At 50.5% G+C, this 19,079-nt stretch overlaps 1 protein-coding gene across 18 annotated transcripts in view; it reads left to right on the top strand.

Moving 5' to 3' along the window:
- NUMA1 (nuclear mitotic apparatus protein 1) overlaps window positions 1-19,079 on the top strand; it is a 78,112-nt gene that overhangs the window by 48,239 nt on the left and 10,794 nt on the right. For all 18 annotated transcript variants that reach the window (XM_082749818.1, XM_082749826.1, XM_082749819.1 and 15 more), the window contains 12 exons: window positions 419-504; window positions 6,380-6,459; window positions 7,560-7,642; window positions 8,081-8,161; window positions 9,747-9,834; window positions 11,080-11,200; window positions 11,706-11,863; window positions 12,149-12,266; window positions 12,346-12,463; window positions 12,812-12,952; window positions 15,039-15,161; window positions 15,315-18,713. In XM_082749818.1, coding sequence (XP_082605944.1) covers window positions 419-504; window positions 6,380-6,459; window positions 7,560-7,642; window positions 8,081-8,161; window positions 9,747-9,834; window positions 11,080-11,200; window positions 11,706-11,863; window positions 12,149-12,266; window positions 12,346-12,463; window positions 12,812-12,952; window positions 15,039-15,161; window positions 15,315-18,713 — 4,596 coding nt within the window. The remainder of the gene's footprint in view (window positions 1-418; window positions 505-6,379; window positions 6,460-7,559; window positions 7,643-8,080; window positions 8,162-9,746; window positions 9,835-11,079; window positions 11,201-11,705; window positions 11,864-12,148; window positions 12,267-12,345; window positions 12,464-12,811; window positions 12,953-15,038; window positions 15,162-15,314; window positions 18,714-19,079) is intronic.

A 19,079-nucleotide genomic window follows, 5' to 3' on the forward strand; every position in this document is an offset into this window, starting at 1 on the left:
ACAAACATACAAGAGCTACAAAGGGCAATAATATAAAAAGCCTTTCTTTTTCCCTACATCTGACTTTCAGCCATCAAGTTCCTGTCCCTTGAGGCAGTGGTGGTACAGTTTCTCACATATCCTCCAGAAAACCATTTTATGCCTATTTTATATTTAAAGTGTATCCCTGTGGCGGAACATCCTAGAATGTAAGCTCTAATTTACTTGAAGCCAGAGGACGGACTCTCACAGTGGCTGTCACTGGACCAGTGGGGGCAGCAGCTCTCCTTGGCTGAAGTGAATGCTCCTTAAGGCCTGCGGCCTGCAGCTGCAGGCACTCCAGGCGAGCTGGCAGCTTGTGGGCCTCTGGCGAGAGGAGCGAGTGCAGTGCTTCCTGAACCTCCGCCTGTTTCAGCAGGCTCTGCCTTGTGTTTTGCAGGTGAACAGTCTGCATGTGGCGAGCCCTGTGGAGGCTGTGCTGCAGCTCCAGGACTGCAGCGTGTTCATCAAGATCATCGACAGTATGTGAGTATGCGCCATGCCCCTCGCCAGCCCCTCAGGGGAGGCCATGTGTTGGGGTGTTGGGGCTGGCACTGCATTTATCCCCTTTCTGTGCCAACAGCTATGATGGAGGGCCAGGGCAGGACTGCCAGCATGGAGCCAGAGACAAGGGCACACGGGCCTCCTCCTTGGGCCGCTGTGTCTGTCTGTGGGAGAGCTTTTGCTCTTTTTCCACCTTCAGGATTCCTCACGCTTGTGCAGGAGAGCCTGCAAATCTCCTTGCTTTCACGGTGTTTCAGGAGTCTGTTCTGGAGCTTGCTGTCCTCTTGTCTCAATGAGAGTCTTCCATACCCTCCTCTTGTGGCTTGTCCTTCTCTCACAAGCCCTCCTTGGCAACTGTAGGGCCAGGAAGAAGAAATGGGGAAGCTCTTGCACTTGAGAGAATTAAGCAGCACTTACCTCAAACCTGGAAATCTTATCTCAAACCTGTTAGCACAGCACAGATATGTTTTGTTTTTGTTTTTTAAAGATTTATGTATTTATTTACTAGAGAGAGCCCGCTCGCACTTGAGAGCACACAGAGGGAGAGGGAGAAGCAAACTCCCTGCTGGTCAGGGAGCTGGATGTGGGGCTCCATCCCAGGACCCTGGGATCCTGACCTGAAGGAAGGAAGGCAGACGCTTAATGCTTAACGGACTGAGCCACCCCCGTGTCCTGATATGCTCCTTTCTAAACCATTATAGCATTTTGGGGTTTTCACCTCATTAACTTGCTCTGTGAAGTCGATTAGCGTTTGATAAGAAGCTTGCTGTCATGTAGCAAGGATTCTAGTGAGCTTTGTTTTCTGTCTTTAGCATGGTTCCTTTGAACAGCACCCTCACTTTATTTTTTTAAGATATTTATTTATTTATTTATTTATTTATTTGACAGAGAGAGACAGCGAGAGAGAGAACGTAAGCAGGGGGAGTTGGGGAGGGAAAAGCAGGCCTCCCACTGAGCAGGGAGCCTAATGTGGGGCTCCATCCCAGGACCCAGGGATCATGACCTAAATCAAATGCAGACACTTAACGATTGAGCTACCCAGGCACCCCAGGACCCTCACTTTTTAAAGGAAGGCACAGTTGACTCTGAGCCCCCAGGTCAGGGACAGACTGAGGTGTTGACGGTGTTTCTGTTCCACACATAGCAGGGTAGGAACTGGTGCTAGGGAGTCAGCATCTCTGTGAAGCAGAGATGGGGAAAGAAGGTAGAACCAAGTTGGTCAAAGGTAGGGGTTGGGTCTGATTCCCCTTGGGGTCCTCTGCACCTTGCTTAACACAGTAAAATGGTTAATGTTTATTGAGTAAGTAAATGAATGAAAATGTAGTTGATACTCTTCTTCAGCAAAGTCTAGTGGGGCTGAGTATGCTGGAACAGATGGATTCACTGGAGTGGTTTTTGTTTTTAATGTTTTGAATGTATTTTTTGAAATGTATGTTGGTGGTAGGATGTCTTATAAGATGTTTTGGAAGTCCCTGTGGCTCTAACCAGCACCTGCTTTAGTGAAAAGAAGTCACTGTTTTCTTATTTTGGTATAGACATTTTCTCTCCCAGTTAACCCAGCAGGACCTTTCAGCACTTTTTTTTTTTTTTTTTTTTTTGGTAAAGATTTTATTATTTGACAGAGAGAAAGAGATCAGAAGTAGGCAGGGCAGCAGGAAGGGGGGGAGGGAAGCAGGCTCCCTGCTGTGCAGAGAGCCCAATACAGGGCTCAGTCCTAGGACCCTGAGATCATGATCTGAGCCAAAGGCAGAGGCTTCACCCACTGAGCCACCCAGGTACTCCTCAGCATCATCCTAAATTCCACCCTCTGCTTGGCAGTGATCCTACTCAGTCACCATCCTCTCAGTTTGTCCTTGGAAGACTTCTCACATCCCTGCCCCTGCCTCATTCTGGATACCAGGCCCTTGTGACCTCGTCCTTCTCTAATCTTTGCATGTCCCAGGGCATTCCTTCCTGCAGTCTCCTGCTCCCATTATGATGCCCCACAGCTGCTGGGCCTCAGTGACTCTTCCTTGTCAGAAGATTGAAATAAAAAATCTTCAGTCATGGTATGGAAGAGTTTTCATCAGGGGCTCCTCTCCTCCCACCAGTCTTGTTTCTTCCTCATTTCTATCCCCATACCTTATCCCCATTTTCCTTTCTTCCAGTCTTAGTTCTGGATTTTATTAGTTGTATAATCATGGTGCTGCTCAGCTTGTTCTTCTCATCCCCTTGTTGCCTATAAACTGATGATTAGAGCCAAGCTTGATTGTTTAAGGTTTTTTTGTTGCTGTTTGTTTTTTACAAGGATACTTAATAGATAGAATTGAGTACCACCCATAAGTCAGCACTTTGCAATTCCTGTTGAAAATAATTATTTTTCAAACCCTGATGAAGTGGTAAATCTAGATTGTTAACACCAGTAGCTGGTAAAATCATTAGGCTGACAATATCTAACCTACTACTGAATTTTAGAATCACTCAAAGGAGGGGCAGCCAGGTGTTGAGGGGAGCCAGCCCTTGTAACATACAGTAGGGTGCAGCTGTTTTTTTGTTTTTGTTTTTGTTTTCTGAACTTAATGGATCAAGGTAGAGCACCTAGCTGGCTTGGTTGGTGGAGCATGCGAGTGCTGATTTTGGGGTTGTGAGTTTGAGCCTACATTAGGGGTAGATATTACTTAAAAAAATAAAATCTTAAAAGAAAGGATCATCTTGGGGCGCCTGGGTGGCTCAGTGGGTTAAGCCGCTGTCTTCAGCTCAGGTCATGATCTCGGGTCCTGGGATTGAGTCCCGCATCGGGCTCTCTGTTCAGCAGGGAGCCTGCTTCTCTCTCTCTCTCTCTCTCTCTCTCTGCCTGCCTCTCTCTTTACTTGTGATCTCTTTCTCTCTCTCTCTCTCTCTCTGTCAAATAAATAAATAAATAAATCTTTTTTTAAAAAAAGAAAAGAAAGGGTAACTCTTTCGGATTACCTCCCTCCTTGGGAGCTTTGTACTATCAATAAACCTTGCTTTGCTTTCCAGGAAAAAACAAACAAAAAAAACAAGGAGCTTTTGCTGTTGAGATAAATTTCCTTGGTCTAATGACAAGAGCACTAGATATGTCCATGGGTAGGGATGTGTGTCCTTGGTTTAGCCACTGTAGGTTTATAACCTGGTAGAAAATTTTCATAGGGAGGGTTACAGATTTTCTAGTTGTCTTCTGATTCACTGCGTGAGCCTTAGAGTAGGAGGAGTGGAGGTGGAGGGAAGGTGAGAAGGAGAGAGAACACGGATGTCTAAGTATGTGTGTGTTGGAGGGGATAGACTACTGAAAATTCCAGGTTAACCCGGATCTCCATCTCTGGTCCAGGACAGGGCAGACCAATTTCCTTCAGGAAAACAGATGTTCTTGGTGAATGTATTCTGGCTTTTTCATTGCGGATGCTGCTACTGTTGCTAACCTAAATTAGATGCTAGTTCTCCAGGAGGACTGCGGAGGGCGGCAGGGTTGGTGGCAGATAGCAGCTGTGGGAATTGAACAGGACTTGTTCCTTGGCCACCTAGCGTTCTCTCTGGGTTTTACATAAACTTTCTAACAAGTTGCCCTTTCTGTTTTGTGTATGAATAGCCTAAAGCAAAAAAGCTGTCCCATCTCTTTGATGTCTGTGAGGCCTGAATCGCAAAGTTTAGTGCAATCCTTTTGCCAGAACCTAATGCCCTGATGTTCATGTTACTGACCTTGATCTCTGCTCTTCCTGTTACAGAGCCTCCTTCATCTGTCAGTCAACCCGTATGTACTGAGTATCTCCTGTACCCTCGAGTTCAGGGCGTGTGGTGGGTGTGGTCCATTGTAAATGATGCCATTGTATCCATCATTTAGGATGTAGGAATTCCTGAGGAGTGGGAAGGCATGACTGGCAGTGGTTCTGGATGGCTTCCTGCCAGACATAAGACTTGAACTCAGTTTTATTATTTATTTGTTTATTTATTTTTTGAAGATTTTATTTATTTGACAGAGAGAGCATGTGAGAGACAGTATAAGCAGGGGAAGTGGCAGGCAGAGGAAGAAGCAGGCTCCTTTCCAAGCAGAGATCCCATGCTGGGGCTCCATTCCAGGACCCTGGGATCATGACCTAAGCTGAAGGCAGATGCTTAACTGACTGAGCCCCCCAGGTATCCCCTTGAACTCAGTTTTAAATGATGGGCTGGATGGCCTGGGGTCCAGCATTTTTTTTTTTTTTTTTGACAGACAGAAATCACAAGTAGGCAGAGAGGCAGGCAGAGAGAGAGGAGGAAGCAGGCTCTCCGCTGAGCAGGGAGCTCGACTCGGGGCTCGATCACAGGACCCTGACCTGATCATGACCTGAGCCGAAGGCAGAGGCTTTAACCCACTGAACCACCCAGGCGCCCCGAGGTCCAGCATTTCTAAAGCATGTTCCGTGCAACTTTACTTATCCCAGGGCTTAGTAAGGAAAAAAGAGGTTTTGTGGTCAAATAGGTTTGGGAAATAATGCATGTTATATTGCCTTTTTTAGAAAATGGTTTAACTCAGTATTTCCCAAGCATTTAACGTGAGAATCCTCTTTATTTTTATCTAGTGCTCTGTGCTGAGTCAAGGAGTCACGGTGTTCCAGATTGTGGGTGGGGAGGAAAGGTGGCTCTTTTAGGAGTCTGGGAGGAGATGAACATCTCCTGAAGGCTCTGTAGGAGTCCCTAATCACAAACCAGCTATCCAGAAAATAAGCAGAAAAGACAACTAGCTGCACTTGGAAGAAGCCTGTTATCCTGTGAGAGAGGGAGGGAGATACATTCATGGTCTTGGCTTGGATGCTGCTTTTGCTTGGGAAGGATGTCTTGCAGGGCAAGTTCTCTGGTTCTAGGGCCTGCCCTCCAGAAAGTTGGCTGAAACCTGGAGATCAGTAGAACCTGGAGATTGAGGAACAAGAGGCTCCTTTAATCAGTATCTCCAGCTGTAGTGGCCCAAGAAGAAGAGTCCACTCTAACTTGAAGTGGAGCTGGTCACCCCTAAAATTGAAATTGCAGTTTGCTTGAGCACCCAGGGCCAGGGGCCTGAGCTATGTGAGAGCTCCCCCTGCTGCCTCCCTTCCCTCCTTGCTCCCTCAGCCTGTCGCTGTTGCTGTTAAACAGACTTGCACAGCAATAGCACCTGATGAAGAGTGTTGTCCCCGGGCGTCTAGGTGGCTCAGTTGGTTAAGCATGTGACTCTTGATTTGAGCTCAGGTCATGATCTCAGGGTCGTCTGCGCTCAGCAAGGAGTCAGCTTGAGACTCTCTCTCTCTCTCTCTCTCTCTGCATCCCCCACCCCTCATTCCTGCTCTCTAAAACATAAAGAAAATCTTAAAGAAAAAAAAAAAGAAGATTGTTATCTCTTGGCTTTAGCCATCTCAGCTTTCAGTCTGGTGTTGAACTTCGCCCTGGCACTTTGGAGCCTTGGGAATTTGCTCCTTCTTTTCAGTTCTTGGGCCTGTTTCCCTTTCCATCGTCTGTCTTTCCCTAGCCATGTTCCTCCCGGCTTCCTGATGTTTTACAGTGGAGCCATTCCAGACTGTTGAACCTAGCTTCCCCTTCATCCGTGCTGCTGTCTTCTCCCCTCGGGCCCCTTCCCACAGAGCTTTTTCATATTTACAGTTAGGGTGGACAAGAGTGCCATCTTTTTCAGAAGGACACATGCCTGAAGTTCCCACTTTTCACCCACCACACAGTTCCTTCTGACCAATGGTGTTTTGGTCTCTTCTCCCCTGCCTCCAGAATTTGGTCTGGTTCTCTCCCAGATCCAGTGCAGACCAGGCCTGGAGGAACGGGAAGGTGGTATGTAATGGAGTCGCAAGGAGGGAAGGATTGCTAAGTACTCTGATCCTGATCTTTGTTCTTTTTCTAGCCACGGCACTGAAGAGGGGCAGCAAATCCTGCAACAGCCAGTGCCAGAGAGACTGGAATTTGTGTGCAGCTTTTTGCAGAGTAAGCACCTTTCTTTATCTGGCTCAAAAAGAGCTGCTTCCTCAACTCCTGGGACTTTGGAGTCCAGGGGAACAAGCTCCCAGTGTCTGGAGGAGCAAAGGCTCAAGGCCACTGATTCTGTACCACAGGGATGAGTACACCTGTTTCCCTGGGTCTGGTGATGCTGATGTTAGGGAAGGAGAGTGTCCCTTCAGCCCTGCAGACTGTCTTTGAGATACAGGTAGAGCCAGAGGTCAGTTTTGGGGATATATCACCTTGGGCTCTTGTCCCCCACCCACTGCAAGGAGTTGGAGGAGAGGGATGGATCCATGTTATCCTCTTTCCCTTGCAAGAGAAACATTTCCCCTGGATAACTTTGAATTAATTGCCTAGGCAGTGGATGGGGAGCAGGGGAAGAGGCAGATTTAGGTTGAGGCTTGGCCCTTCTTCTCACAGCCTGTGTGACTTTTCTGGACATAGGTTCCTTATCTTTGAAATGGAGGGAATGATAACTGCTCCTAAGGTTGATGGGTAGTAGGAACAGATGAAAAACTAGGACAGTGCTTGTCAGTCCCCTCCCTTTTGCAGTCATGGACCATGGAGACCTCATCTGTGACATGGGAGCAGTTTCTCCCTCAAGAGAATTATGGGAAAGGTGATAGCCGATTTAGATAAAGCAGAGGTGTTGATAATTGGCATACTAGCATAAGAACCAGGTATCCCTAGTCCTCCTAGTCTGACTCAGCTTCAGGCTTCCTCTGTGACTTACTTGGAATAAGTCTCTAGAGTGACCTGGGATCTCTGGGCTTCTTCTCTGTGGTTGATGAGTTGGGTGGGTGAGTGCAAGCATGGAATTCAGAGCTGCTGTGAATTCCTAGCCTGCCTTTTTTTGTTTTTTTTCCTTTTTTTGAACTTACCCTGTAGCCTTTGGACTGACCTAGGATAGAGCCAACTTCAGATGGAAATGTGTATGTTTGAATAGAGAGGACATAGGAGTAAGGAGCCCCGCATCTCCTAGCCCCACCAGAGATAGTGACTTTGTTCCACTCTGAGGTGTTGTGATGATCTCAGGGATCGTGTCCAGGAAATTCACTCTATTTTCTACATTGTCGTTGTTACAGAAAATCGAAAACACCCCTCTTCTCCGGAATGCCTGGTGTCCATGCAGAAGGTGATAGAGGGGTCAGAGCTGGAATTGGCCAAGGTACCTATGGAATACTAGGTGTGAGGGTCAAAGGGTGCAACCAGAGGGACCTCCTGGGCCTTCTTTTAACCCAGGGGAAGTGGTGGGTGGCTACCACGGTGGGCTTCAATGAAGACCTGGCAGGAATTAGGCCTTCCCCAGCAGTCATAGTCTTTTTAGCTCAATGTCCTTTATTCCCTCCCCTATTTCTGGGTGCTGGCTGGTAGAGGGTAGCCCAAGCTTCATAGTTAGGTTCTTTGAGTTCAGGACTTCAGGTATGCACCTGGCTTTTTGCACAATCAGATGTCCTCAATCAGGAGTTTCTGGGTATAGTTAAGGGCAGTGACCTAGGGCTGAATTCTGTGAGCTTTGGAAGAGCCTCCAGAACAGCTCAGAGAGGGGAGCACAGAGAAGAGAGACAACCCTGCTCAGTGACTGTACTGCCTATTTGGCTTCTAGATGACCATGCTGCTCTTATACCACTCCACCATGAGCTCCAAAAGTCCCAGGGACTGGGAACAATTTGAATATAAGATACAGGTAAGTCCTATGCCACCTCCACCCCAGCTGGTAGGCCTAGTCTGTGCTTCACCTCACTGCATTGCTTTCAAACAGCATATTGTGGTGTTTTAAAAAATATGTTGTAGTAATTCCAGCCATTCATTATAGAAAGTCTGGAAAATATTGAAAAGTACAAAAGAAGAAATAACATTTTCCAGTAATCTCATCCCCAGAGATAACTGTTAACTTTTAAAGGATATACTTCAAGTCCATTTTTACACACATGTATTTAACTGTGGTCATAACTATACTGTGATGGGATAATACACAGAAATTGTTCTCTCCTCATGTATGTGGTCCCATGTGAGTGTGGTTTTTTTTTTTTTTTTTTTTTTTTAAGATTTTTATTTATTTATTTGACAGAGATCACAAGCAGGCAGAGAGAGGAGGAGGGGAATCAGGCTCCCTGCTGAGCAGAGAGCCCCATGTGGGGCTCGATCCCAGGACCCTGGGATCATGGCCTGAGCTGAAGTCAGAGGCTTTAACAAGCCGTGCGTCCCAGGCGCCCCCCAGTGTGTATTTTTTACATAATCCGTCCCTCCATTTGTCTCCTCCTTTGCTCTGAGGAGGATTAGTGAGAGAGAATGTTTTGGTCCATCTTGACGGTCTAGCTCAGAGCAGTTACCTTCTCTCCCCTCCTCTGCTGGTTCCTAAGTGAAGAATTGGAGCCTTCACTTCGTTATTGAGCCTTCACTTCACTGGTTTCCAGGAACTGCCTGTCATGAGGGTCCTGATGTTGGCTTTGCTTCATGCCTGAGCAGCTGCCTTTTATTTCCCAGAGCAGGAGGAGCTGGGATGTCACATGTTAATGTAGGTGACTGCGGGGACAGTATCCAGAGAGCTGTGGCCTTTTGAGCTGAGGCCTATGTCTCATTTTTCTAAGTAAAAATGTTTTCTGGTAAAAATGTTGAATCATCCCATATTATACTTACTTAGTTCATGGCTCTCCTCTGATGTTGGAGCTGTAGTGGCATGGGAGCAACGGGAGGATTCTCTTTCAACCTTTTCTCCACTCCAGGCTGGTCACTCCATAGGCTGGTCATACTTCCTTATCTCTGCGAATTTCCTCTGTAGGTTGATAAGTATGGCAGGGTTGGCCAGAAAAATCAGATCAACTCTATAACTTTGGAACTCAGACAGGGAAGGGCAAATTTTACAGCTGAGCTGGTGGATAAGCTTTGAATGAGCCCTGGAGGGTTCTCGGGTTCTCACTTAGACAAAGAACAACAGTGAGGGTTCTTTGGAAGAGGGCAACATAGTTCTGTATAAAAGCTTTCTCACTGCACTACTTTCTTTGCCCATTTTCTTTGTGGTCAGAAGTGAAGTCAGATAGGAACTCTCTCTGAACCCAGGTGCATCTTTAGAGGAACTGAGGAGGTTAGAGTAAGCAGGGTCAGCATGTCTCTGCTAGAATGTTCTCAGCTGGAATGTGGGGCTTTAGGCTTTGAGAGGAAGACTGGGCTCCAGCGGGCTCCTGGGGCTGGCACTGCCAGTTTGGTGCCCTCCATCTCTTTACGCCTCTCTGACACCTCAGCGATGCTCCTTTTCTCTCTCTGTGGCCCAGGCTGAGTTAGCAGTCATTCTCAAGTTTGTGCTGGACCATGAAGATGGGCTAAACCTAAATGAGGACCTAGAGAACTTCTTGCAGAAAGGTAAGTAGGGCCTACTGAGGATCCTCTCTTGTCTGAGCTGGAAACTGCTAGGATCCTGAATTATAAAGAAATACAGCGGGGGTTTGTTTCAGCTCCCAGTACCAGGCACAGAGTCTGTGCTCAGGAAAAGTGTGTGTGAGATGGAGTAGGTTGATTTCTGGGCCATGTTGCTGACATCCCAGTGTCTGTGGAGTTCTTTCTCACGGCCTGGCAGTGCCTAAGCAGGATGTGATAATCCTGTCTGCTGGCAGCTTGTCCTTGATCACCCCACACATACTTTTTGTTTTTTTGTTTTCTAAGCAATTGCTACCCGAGGCTTAAAAGCTGGGAGTAGCACCTAAAAGAAAGGCTTTTCCCCACACAAAGCTCGTGTTCTAGGTGGGAAGGCAGATATGTAAATCAATAAGGAGGATAAAGAATAAGTGCTAGAACAGAGAGGAACCTCATCTGCCAAATGTGTTGCTGGAAGTGCAGGAGAAAGACTAAGAGCTGCGCATGTCTTCTGATGTCGAGGCAGGCTGTCTGGTGAGGACAGACCTGAGATGTGGCTCTAGGTGGACTCTCTTCCAGCCACTGAATTTGATGTTCCTCATATTCAAGTTCAGCCCTTCAAATGGAGATGTTGGAAATGTGAGTCTGGAATGTAGCCGAGGGCTCCGGGCCAGGGTATGGGTTTGCAAGTCTGTGTGGTGGCTACTGTGGGCTGAGCAGGCAGGCTAGGCTGCCTCAGAACTCTGGGAGCTTAGAGGGTGTGGGGAGGAGGGAGGGCAGATAGGGAGACTAGGCATGGGTGTTTAGGGGTAGGAGAGCCAAGTGAAAGGTGGTCTTGGGAACCGGGGGAGGCAGAGGTTTTGAGAAGGAGGTTGTGTTGGCAGTGCAAGATTTTAGAATGGAGAAGTTGAGTAAAGAGGCCCGTGGCTCTGACCTGAGAGATAGTTGAGCTGAGAGGAGATCTTACTCAGGGCAGTTCTGAGCTGTCTCTGCAGTGCTGGCTGTAGGGAGAAGCATGAGAACTTGATGGCCTGTGGAAGCAGAAGCCATTTGCTTGACTAGGCTTAGTGCCACTGACCTCTGGATAACCTAGACACTGGGGGTCAGGTTCTACCTGGTGGCCTCCCTCTGTAGCTCACATGTGAGTGTCTGTGGATTTACTTCCACTAAGGCGAGTTCCTCAGACTGTGTAAAGATCCAAATCTGTTCACCTTCTTACTAATTTTTATATGGTTGGTTTGCTTCTTCCCCTAGCTCCTGTCCCTTCTACCTGTTCCAGCACCATCTCTGAAGAGTTGTCCCCACCCAGTCACCAGGCCAAAAAGGAGGTTCGCTTCCTAGAGCTACAGAAGGTTGCCTCTTCCAGTGGGAACAAGTATGTGCTGTGCCTCTTCTCCTGGGATAGGGCCTTAACATCCAGTCCTCATATCCCTTCATTCTGGAGGCTAACACCATTCACCAGCCTGTTAATGTCATCAGACCATGCTTGGGGTACCTTGTAGATGTTCTCACCTGCCCCGATACTAATTAGGGGAATTGGTTGGGTTCCATTTTTGGTGGAAGGCCTTCCTCAAAGGCTGTTCCCTGTTAATGGAATTCCTTTCTCCCATGGAAACTCTGCTGAAGTCCCTTCTCTTAGTGCGGCTCTGCTGAGGCAAGATTTTTTCTGGCAAAGAAGTTAAGCCTTGGAGGAGGGAGAACAGTTTTCTCAAGGTCGTGTCATGAGGTGGGAGATGGCATGCAAAGAGATGAGGTGCTTGGCCTCCCGGCGAGTGTTCACAGCCCTAGAGCCCTGCTCACCTATCCCCGCCTGGTGCTCTTCCCTTCAGCGCTCACCTTTCAGGCTCTGACCGTGGCATCTGGGCCATCTCCTCCTTCAGCTTCCTCTCAGGTTCTCCAGTCTCCCCAATGGGCGACATCCTGCAGACCCCACAATTCCAGATGAGACGGCTAAAGAAGCAGCTTGCAGATGAGAGAAACAATAGAGATGAACTGGAGCTGGAGCTGGCTGAGAACCGCAAGCTGCTCACTGAGAAGGGTAGGTGTCTAGTACGCTGGCGGATGATGTGTGAATGAGCAGCATCTTGGATTTTCATCCGGGGAAGTGCTGGGCTTGTGTGAGGCATGGCTCCACTCTCTTCCATGTTGTTCGTTCTCTTGGCCCCGGAGCCTGGTAGTCAGCCTTGGGCCAGTCAGCCTGAGCTCCTGGAAGCTGGGTCTGCCCTTGCCATCCTCCTCCTTTCCCTTAGATTGGATGCCTCCCCCTCCTCCTGTCATGCTTGTAGTTCTGTGCTGACTTTCCCAACCCCCTTCCCCGGGGCAGACGCGCAGATAGCTGTGATGCAGCAGCGTATTGACCGCCTGGCTCTGCTGAACGAGAAGCAGGCAGCTAGCCCACTGGAGCCCAGGGAGCTAGAGGAGCTCCGTGGCAAGAACGAGAGGTAGGATTCTCCCTGCTCTCTTCCCAGCTCCCCGCCCCACCCTGCACCCGTCTTTTTTAACTGCTCCCCTCCCTCACAGCCTCACTGTGCGTCTCCATGAAACTCTGAAGCAGTGCCAGGACCTGAAGACAGAGAAGAGCCAAATGGATCGCAAAATTAACCAGCTTTCTGAGGAGAATGGGGACCTTTCCTTTAAGGTGAGTGTTGGGGTGGGGGGTGGGGTCTGTCCTGGCCTGGAGGTCTGCTGGGGCTGAGATGGTTTGGAGGCTTCTTCAAGAGACGGTTGAGAAGAATGGCCTGGCACCTGTCCTGGGCTTCAGTCTTTCCAGAGACCTTTGGCCCTTTCCGTAATTGGCTGCTGCCAGGGATGGGGTTGTGGCCCTGAATTTTGAGTCTTGAGTTAAAGATGTGACTAGTTGTAATTGGTTTGAGGTGCGTTAGGAGGATAGTCGGACACCTGCAGCCCCTGGAGTTTGGGAGGCACATAGCAGTGGTGGTACTGGCTTTGACCTTGGGTGATGGGGACTCCTGCTTGTCTTTCTCAGCTTCGGGAGTTTGCCAGTCACTTGCAGCAGCTACAGGGTGCCCTCAATGACCTGACAGAAGAGCACAGCAAGGCCACTCGAGAGTGGGTAGAGAAACAGGCGCAGCTCGAGAAGGAGCTCAGCACGGCTGTGCAGGACAAGGTAACCCCTCTACTTCAGGGAGCCAGAGCTGCCAGCTTGACCAGCTGTTCACAGCTGGGTTCCATTTATCATTCTAGACTTGGGGCATTTGGGAAGTAAGCTGACTTCTCTTCAAGGTTTGATAGTGTGCTGTAATGGAAAGATTGTCCAGTAGACCTTTGAATCCTGTCTTTGTTGTTAACAAGGTGTGGGATCTTGGAAGAGCTCCTTGACCTCTTTTCTCTGTAAGCATGCTTTCAGTAAAGGGGGCAGAATAGTGAGTAGCTGCCTCACGACCCATTGTCAGATACTGTATACAGAGTGCTTAACACATTGTGTGGTGCAGAGTAGGCTTCTAGTGAAGATTTTATTTTTAGGGGTACCTGGGTGGTACAGTCAGTTATGTGTCTGATTCATGGTTTCAGCTCAGTCCATGATCTTAGGGTGGTGAGATCAAGGCCTGCATTGGGCTCCTTGCTCAGCACAGAGTTGGCTTTAGATTTTCCCTCGTTCCACTCTGCCCCTCTAGCTCGTGGTCTCTCTCTCAAATAAATAAATCTCTGTCAAATAAATACATAAAGTCTTAAAAAAAATACATATATATATATATATGCATATATATATATATAAAGATTTTATGTATTTATTTGACAGAGATCACAAGCAGGCAGAGAGGTAGGCAGAGAGAGAGGGGGATGCAGGCTCTCTGCAGAGCAAAGAGCCCAATGCGAGGCTCCATCCTGGGACCCTGGGACCATGACCTGAGCCGAAGGCAGAGGCTTTAACCCACTGAGCCACCTAGGTGCCCCATGTATATATTTTTAAGTAATCTCTCCACCCAGTTTGGGGCTCAAGCTTACGTCTCTGAGATCAAGAGTTGCAGGCTCCACTGACTGAGCAAGCCAGGTGCCCCCATTATTAGTTTTTATTGCTATTTTTAAAGAACCCAATTCTGCCACTTATAGGGCAAGGCACTTAATATCTGAGCTTCAGATCTTGCTCTGCAAAAGGATAGTAATAGCTACCTCCCATATCTGTCTGGTGGATTAGGAATTCAGAGAGGACCCGGCACAGTCCCAGCCTGGTTTAGTGGACAGTGGGAGGAGGGGGTGGGGGACGGGGGTGGGAGGTGCTATGGCTGCTGCTGCTATTGAGACCCAGGCAGGCTGGGGGGGCGTGGTGGGAGAGAGAGAGAGAGAGAGAGAGTGGTGTGTGTGTGTGTGTAATATATATATATATATATATAAAATATGTTTGTGTGTATATGTGGTATTTATTTATATTTATTTATACTTATATTTATATTTATTTATACTTATATATATTTATGTTTATTATATTTATTTATATTTATACATTTATATTTTTTTCAGGAAGTTTTTTTTTAAGGTTTTACTTATTTATTTAATAGAGATACAGCAAGAGAAAGAACGAAAGCAGGGGGAGTGGGAGAGGGAGAAGCAGGCTTCCTGTCGAGCAGGGAGCCCAATGTGTGTCTGCATGCCAGGACTCTGGTATCATGACCTGAGCTGAAGACAGACGCATAACGACTAAGTCACCCAGGCACCCCAAGATTTTTTAAAAAGATTTATTTATTTTAGAGACCGCATGAGTAAGGAGGGAGTATAGGGGCAGAGGAAGAGAGAGAATCTCAGACTGACTTCCTGTTGAGCAGGGAGCCTGATGTGGGGCTTAATCTCAGGACTCTGAGATCATGATCTGAGCCGAAATCAAGAGTTGGATGCTTGACTGAGCCACCCAGGCATGGCTGGGGATTTTTTTAAGCTGTTGCATGTTTGGATAATCTGGGAGCCAAGACTTGTCTGAGGAAGGGTATACAGTAAGGAGTTTTTTTTTCTTAAGTAAGGAAATTTGAAGTAAACTTAGTGGCCTGGAAGAAGAAATTAGCAGATCACATGACTTAATTCAGCCATGAAATTAGGGCTAGAAAATCAGGTCCCTCATGATCCCAGGTCCTTGGTTTCTGAGTTTTTCCCCAGGTCAGGGCAAAAGGAGATCTTGGCAACAGCGTGATAGGGCTCCGTATGTTGTTGGTAACCTAGTACTTATTCCACCTTTGTTCACAAAGGCTCTTGTTTATTCTCAGAAATGCCTTGAAGAGAAGAATGAAATCCTTCAGGGAAAACTTTCACACCTGGAAGAACATTTGGCCCAGATGCGGGAGAACCCAACCCAGGAGAAGGGCGAAGTGTTGGGCGACGCCTTGCAGGTAGGAATGCACAGGAGCAGTGGGGAAGACCCGCGTCCCGCGTTTGGTGTGGACCTGTGTTTGCTACAGTTGGATTCCTGTTCATTAGTTCTCATAGGTGCTCTGGTGATGGAGGAGTCATGCTGATCCTCATCTGTCTCTTTATCTCACCAGCTGGAAACCCTGAAGCAAGAGGCAGCCTCTCTTGCTGCAGACAACAGCCAGCTCCAAGCCAGGATTGAGGCGCTGGAGGCTGAGCAGGGCCAGCGAGAAGCCAAGCTGCTAGCTGAGCGGGGCCATTTTGAAGAAGAAAAGCAGCAGCTGGCTGGCCTGATTGCTGAGCTGCAGGACTCCCTGTCCAACCTCAGCCAGGCGAAGGAAGAGCTGGAGCAGGCCTCTCAGGCTCAGGGGGCCCGGCTGTCTGCCCAGGTAGCCACACTGACTTCTGAGCTCACCACCCTCAATGTCACTCTCCAGCAGCAGGATCAAGAACTGGCCAGCCTGAAGCAGCAGGCCAAACAGGAGCAGGCTCAGCTAGCAGAGACCCTCCAGCAGCAAGAACAGGCCTCCCAGGGCCTTCGCCAGCAGTTGGAGCAGCTGAGCAGCAGCCTGAAGCAAAAGGAGCAGCAGTTAGAGGAAGCCGCCCAGGAGCAGGAGGCAGCCAGGCGAGATCATGCCCAGCGACTGGCCGCTGCCGCCGAAGAGCGGCAGTCTTCTTTAAAGGAGAGGGATTCGGCCTTCCAGCAGCTGGAAGCGTTGGAGAAGGAGAAGACTGCCAAGCTGGAGGTCCTGCAGCAGCAACTTCAGGCCGCTAATGAAGCCCGGGACAGTGCCCAGGCCTCAGTGACTCGGGCCCAGCGGGAGAAGGTAGAGCTGAGCCAAAAGGTGGAGGAACTCCATGCCTGTGTTGAGGCAGCCCGCCAGGAGCAGTGTGAGGCCCAGGCCCAGGTGGCAGAGCTAAAGGCCCAGCTGAGGTCTGAGCAGCAAAAAGCAACCGAGAGAGAAAAGGTGGCCCAGGAGAAGGGCCAGTTCCAGGAGCAGGTTCGGGCTCTTGAAGAGTCCTTGAAGATCAGCAAGGGCAGCCTGGAAGAGGAGAAGCGCAGGGCCTCAGACGCTCTGGAAGAGCAGCAGCGTCATATCGCCAAGCTGGAGGCAGAGACCCGGTGTCTGGTGGAACAGCATAAGCAGGAACGGAAGGAACTAGAAGAAGAGAGGGCTGGGCGCAAGGGGCTGGAGGCCCGATTACGGCAGCTGGGGGAAGCCCATCAGGCCGAGATGGAAGCCCTGCGGCGGGAGCTGGCAGAGGCCGTAGCTTCCCAGCGTGAGGCAGAGGGTGAGTGTGAACAGCTTGCCAAGGAGGTGGCCACCTGGCGCGAGCGGTATGAGGACAGCCAGCAAGAGGAGGCCCAGTACGGTGCCATGTTCCAGGAACAGCTGATGACCCTGAAGGAGGAATGCGAGAAGGCCCGCCAGGAACTACAGGAGGCCAAGGAGAAGGTGGCAGGGATCGAGGCCCACAGCGAGCTCCAGATCAGCCGGCAGCAGAACGAAGTAGCTCAGCTTCGTGCCAACCTGGCCAGAGCCCTCCAGCAGGCCCAGGAGAAGGAGGTCAGGGCCCAGAAGCTTGCAGACGACCTCTCTGTTCTGCAGGAGAAGATGGCTGCCACTGGCAAGGAGGTAGCTCGCCTGGAGGCCTTGGTGCGCAAGGCAGGAGAGCAGCAGGAAACAGCCTCCCATGAGCTACTCAAGGAGCCCCCAAGGCCAGGAGACAGAGGGTCCGAGTGGCCAGAAGAGCAGCAGGGACGCCAGTTCTGCAGCACGCAGGCAGCACTGCAAGCCATGGAGCGGGAGGCCGAGCAGATGGGCAGTGAACTGGAGAGGCTGCGGGCTGCGCTGATCGAGAGCCAGAGCCAGCAGCAGGAGGAGCGAGGGCAGCAGGAGAGGGAGGTGGCACGCCTGACCCAGGAGCGGAGCAGGGCCCAAGCTGATCTTGCCCTGGAGAAGGCCGCCAAGGCAGAGCTGGAGATGCGGCTGCAAAATGCCCTCAATGAGCAGCGTGTGGAGTTTGCCACCCTGCAGGAAGCCCTGGCCCATGCCCTGATGGAAAAGGAAGGGAAGGACAAGGAGCTGGCCAAGCTCCGTGGGCAGGAGGCAGCCCAGAAAACAGAGCTGGGGGAGCTTCAGCAAACTGTGCAGCGACTGAAGGAACAGCTGGCCAAGAGAGAGGAGGGGCGCCAACAGTCTCTGGGGCCAGCCAGTGGAGAAGACTCTTCTGGGTCAGGAGCACAGTCGGAGTCTACTGGAAAGAGTGAGCGAAAAGGCCCTGAGCTCGAGGCTCTGCGGGCTGAGGTGAGTAAGCTGGAGCGGCAGTGCCGGGAGCACCAGGAGAAGGCCTCTGGCCTGGAGCGTAGCCTGGAGTGTGAGCGTGCCTCCCGTGCGGAGCAGGCCGGTGCCCTGGAGGCGTTGCAGGGCCGGTTAGAGGAGAAGGCCCAGGAGCTGGGGCGCAGTCAGGACACCTTAGCCACGGCCCAGAGGGAGCTGGCCACCCTCCGTGCCAAGGCCCAAGACCATAGCAAGGCTGAGGATGAGTGGAAGACCCAAGTGGCCCGGGGCCAGCAGGAGGCTGAGAGAAAAAACAGCCTCATCAGCAGCCTGGAGGAAGAGGTGTCCATCTTGAACCGTCAGGTCCTGGAAAAAGAGGGGGAGAGCAAGGAGTTGAAGCGGCTGGTTGTAGCTGAGTCAGAGAAGAGCCAGAAGCTGGAGGAGAGGCTGCGCCTGCTCCAGGCAGAGACCACCAGCAACAGCGCCAGGGCCGCCGAACGCAGCTCTGCTCTGCGGGAGGAGGTGCAGACCCTCCGGGAGGAGGCCGAGAAACAGCGGGTGGCTTCAGAGAGCCTCCGACAGGAGCTGGCCTCGCAGGCAGAGCGAGCGGAGGAGCTGGGCCAAGAACTAAAGACGTGGCAGGAGAAGTTCTTCCAGAAGGAGCAGGCCCTCTCTGCCCTGCAGCTGGAGCATACCAGCACCCAGGCCCTAGTGAGCGAGCTCCTGCCCGCTAAGCACCTGTGCCAGCAGCTACAAGCTGAGCAGGCAGCTGCCGAGAAACGCCATCGTGAGGAGCTGGAGCAGAGTAAGCAGGCAGCTGGCGGGCTGCGGGCAGAGCTGGTGCGGGCCCAGCGGGAGCTTGGGGAGCTGGGGCCCCTGCGGCAGAAGGTGGCGGAGCAGGAACGGGCAGCACAGCAGCTGCGGGCTGAGAAGGCCAGCTATGCAGAGCAGCTGAGCATGCTGAAGAAGGCTCATGGCCTGCTGGCAGAGGAGAACCGGGGGCTGGGGGAGCGTGCCAGCCTAGGCCGGCAATTTCTGGAAGTGGAGCTGGACCAGGCCAGGGAGAAGTATGGCCAGGAGCTGGCAGCTGTGCGAGCTGACGCGGAGACCCGTCTGGCTGAGATGCAGCGGGAAGCACAGAACACTGCCCGGGAGTTGGAGGTGATGACTGCCAAGTACGAGGGTGCCAAGGTCAAGGTTCTGGAGGAGAGGCAGCGGTTCCAGGATGAGAGGCAGAAACTCACTGCCCAGGTAAGATGCTCAGCTCAGCCTTGCCCACAGAGATCAGACCTGAGAGAAGGGACGATGTTCCCTTCTGTCTTGGCTCCCCTCACTGGCAGGGTGGCTGGTAGAGTTCAAGTATCTTGCCCCCTACTGTCCTAAAGAAAGTATCAGTAGTTTCCTCCTCCCTGAAGGCTCTGTCCCTGGAGAGTGAAGTTGTGAAGTCTATCAGTTCTGTTCTAGAAACACATAGTCCTAGGCAGGTATGCCTGCAGTGGAGACCCTAGAATTTCTGGGGACTAGAGTGAGCCAAATTGTCACTTTTTAAAAATGACTAGAAGTCTCATTCCTTGGAGGGAAGTCTCAGAGCCTCAGTGAGATCAGCCTGGTGGCAGG

Source organism: Mustela nivalis (genome assembly GCF_964662115.1).
Source record: "Mustela nivalis genome assembly, chromosome: 9".
Lineage (NCBI taxonomy): Eukaryota > Metazoa > Chordata > Mammalia > Carnivora > Mustelidae > Mustela > Mustela nivalis.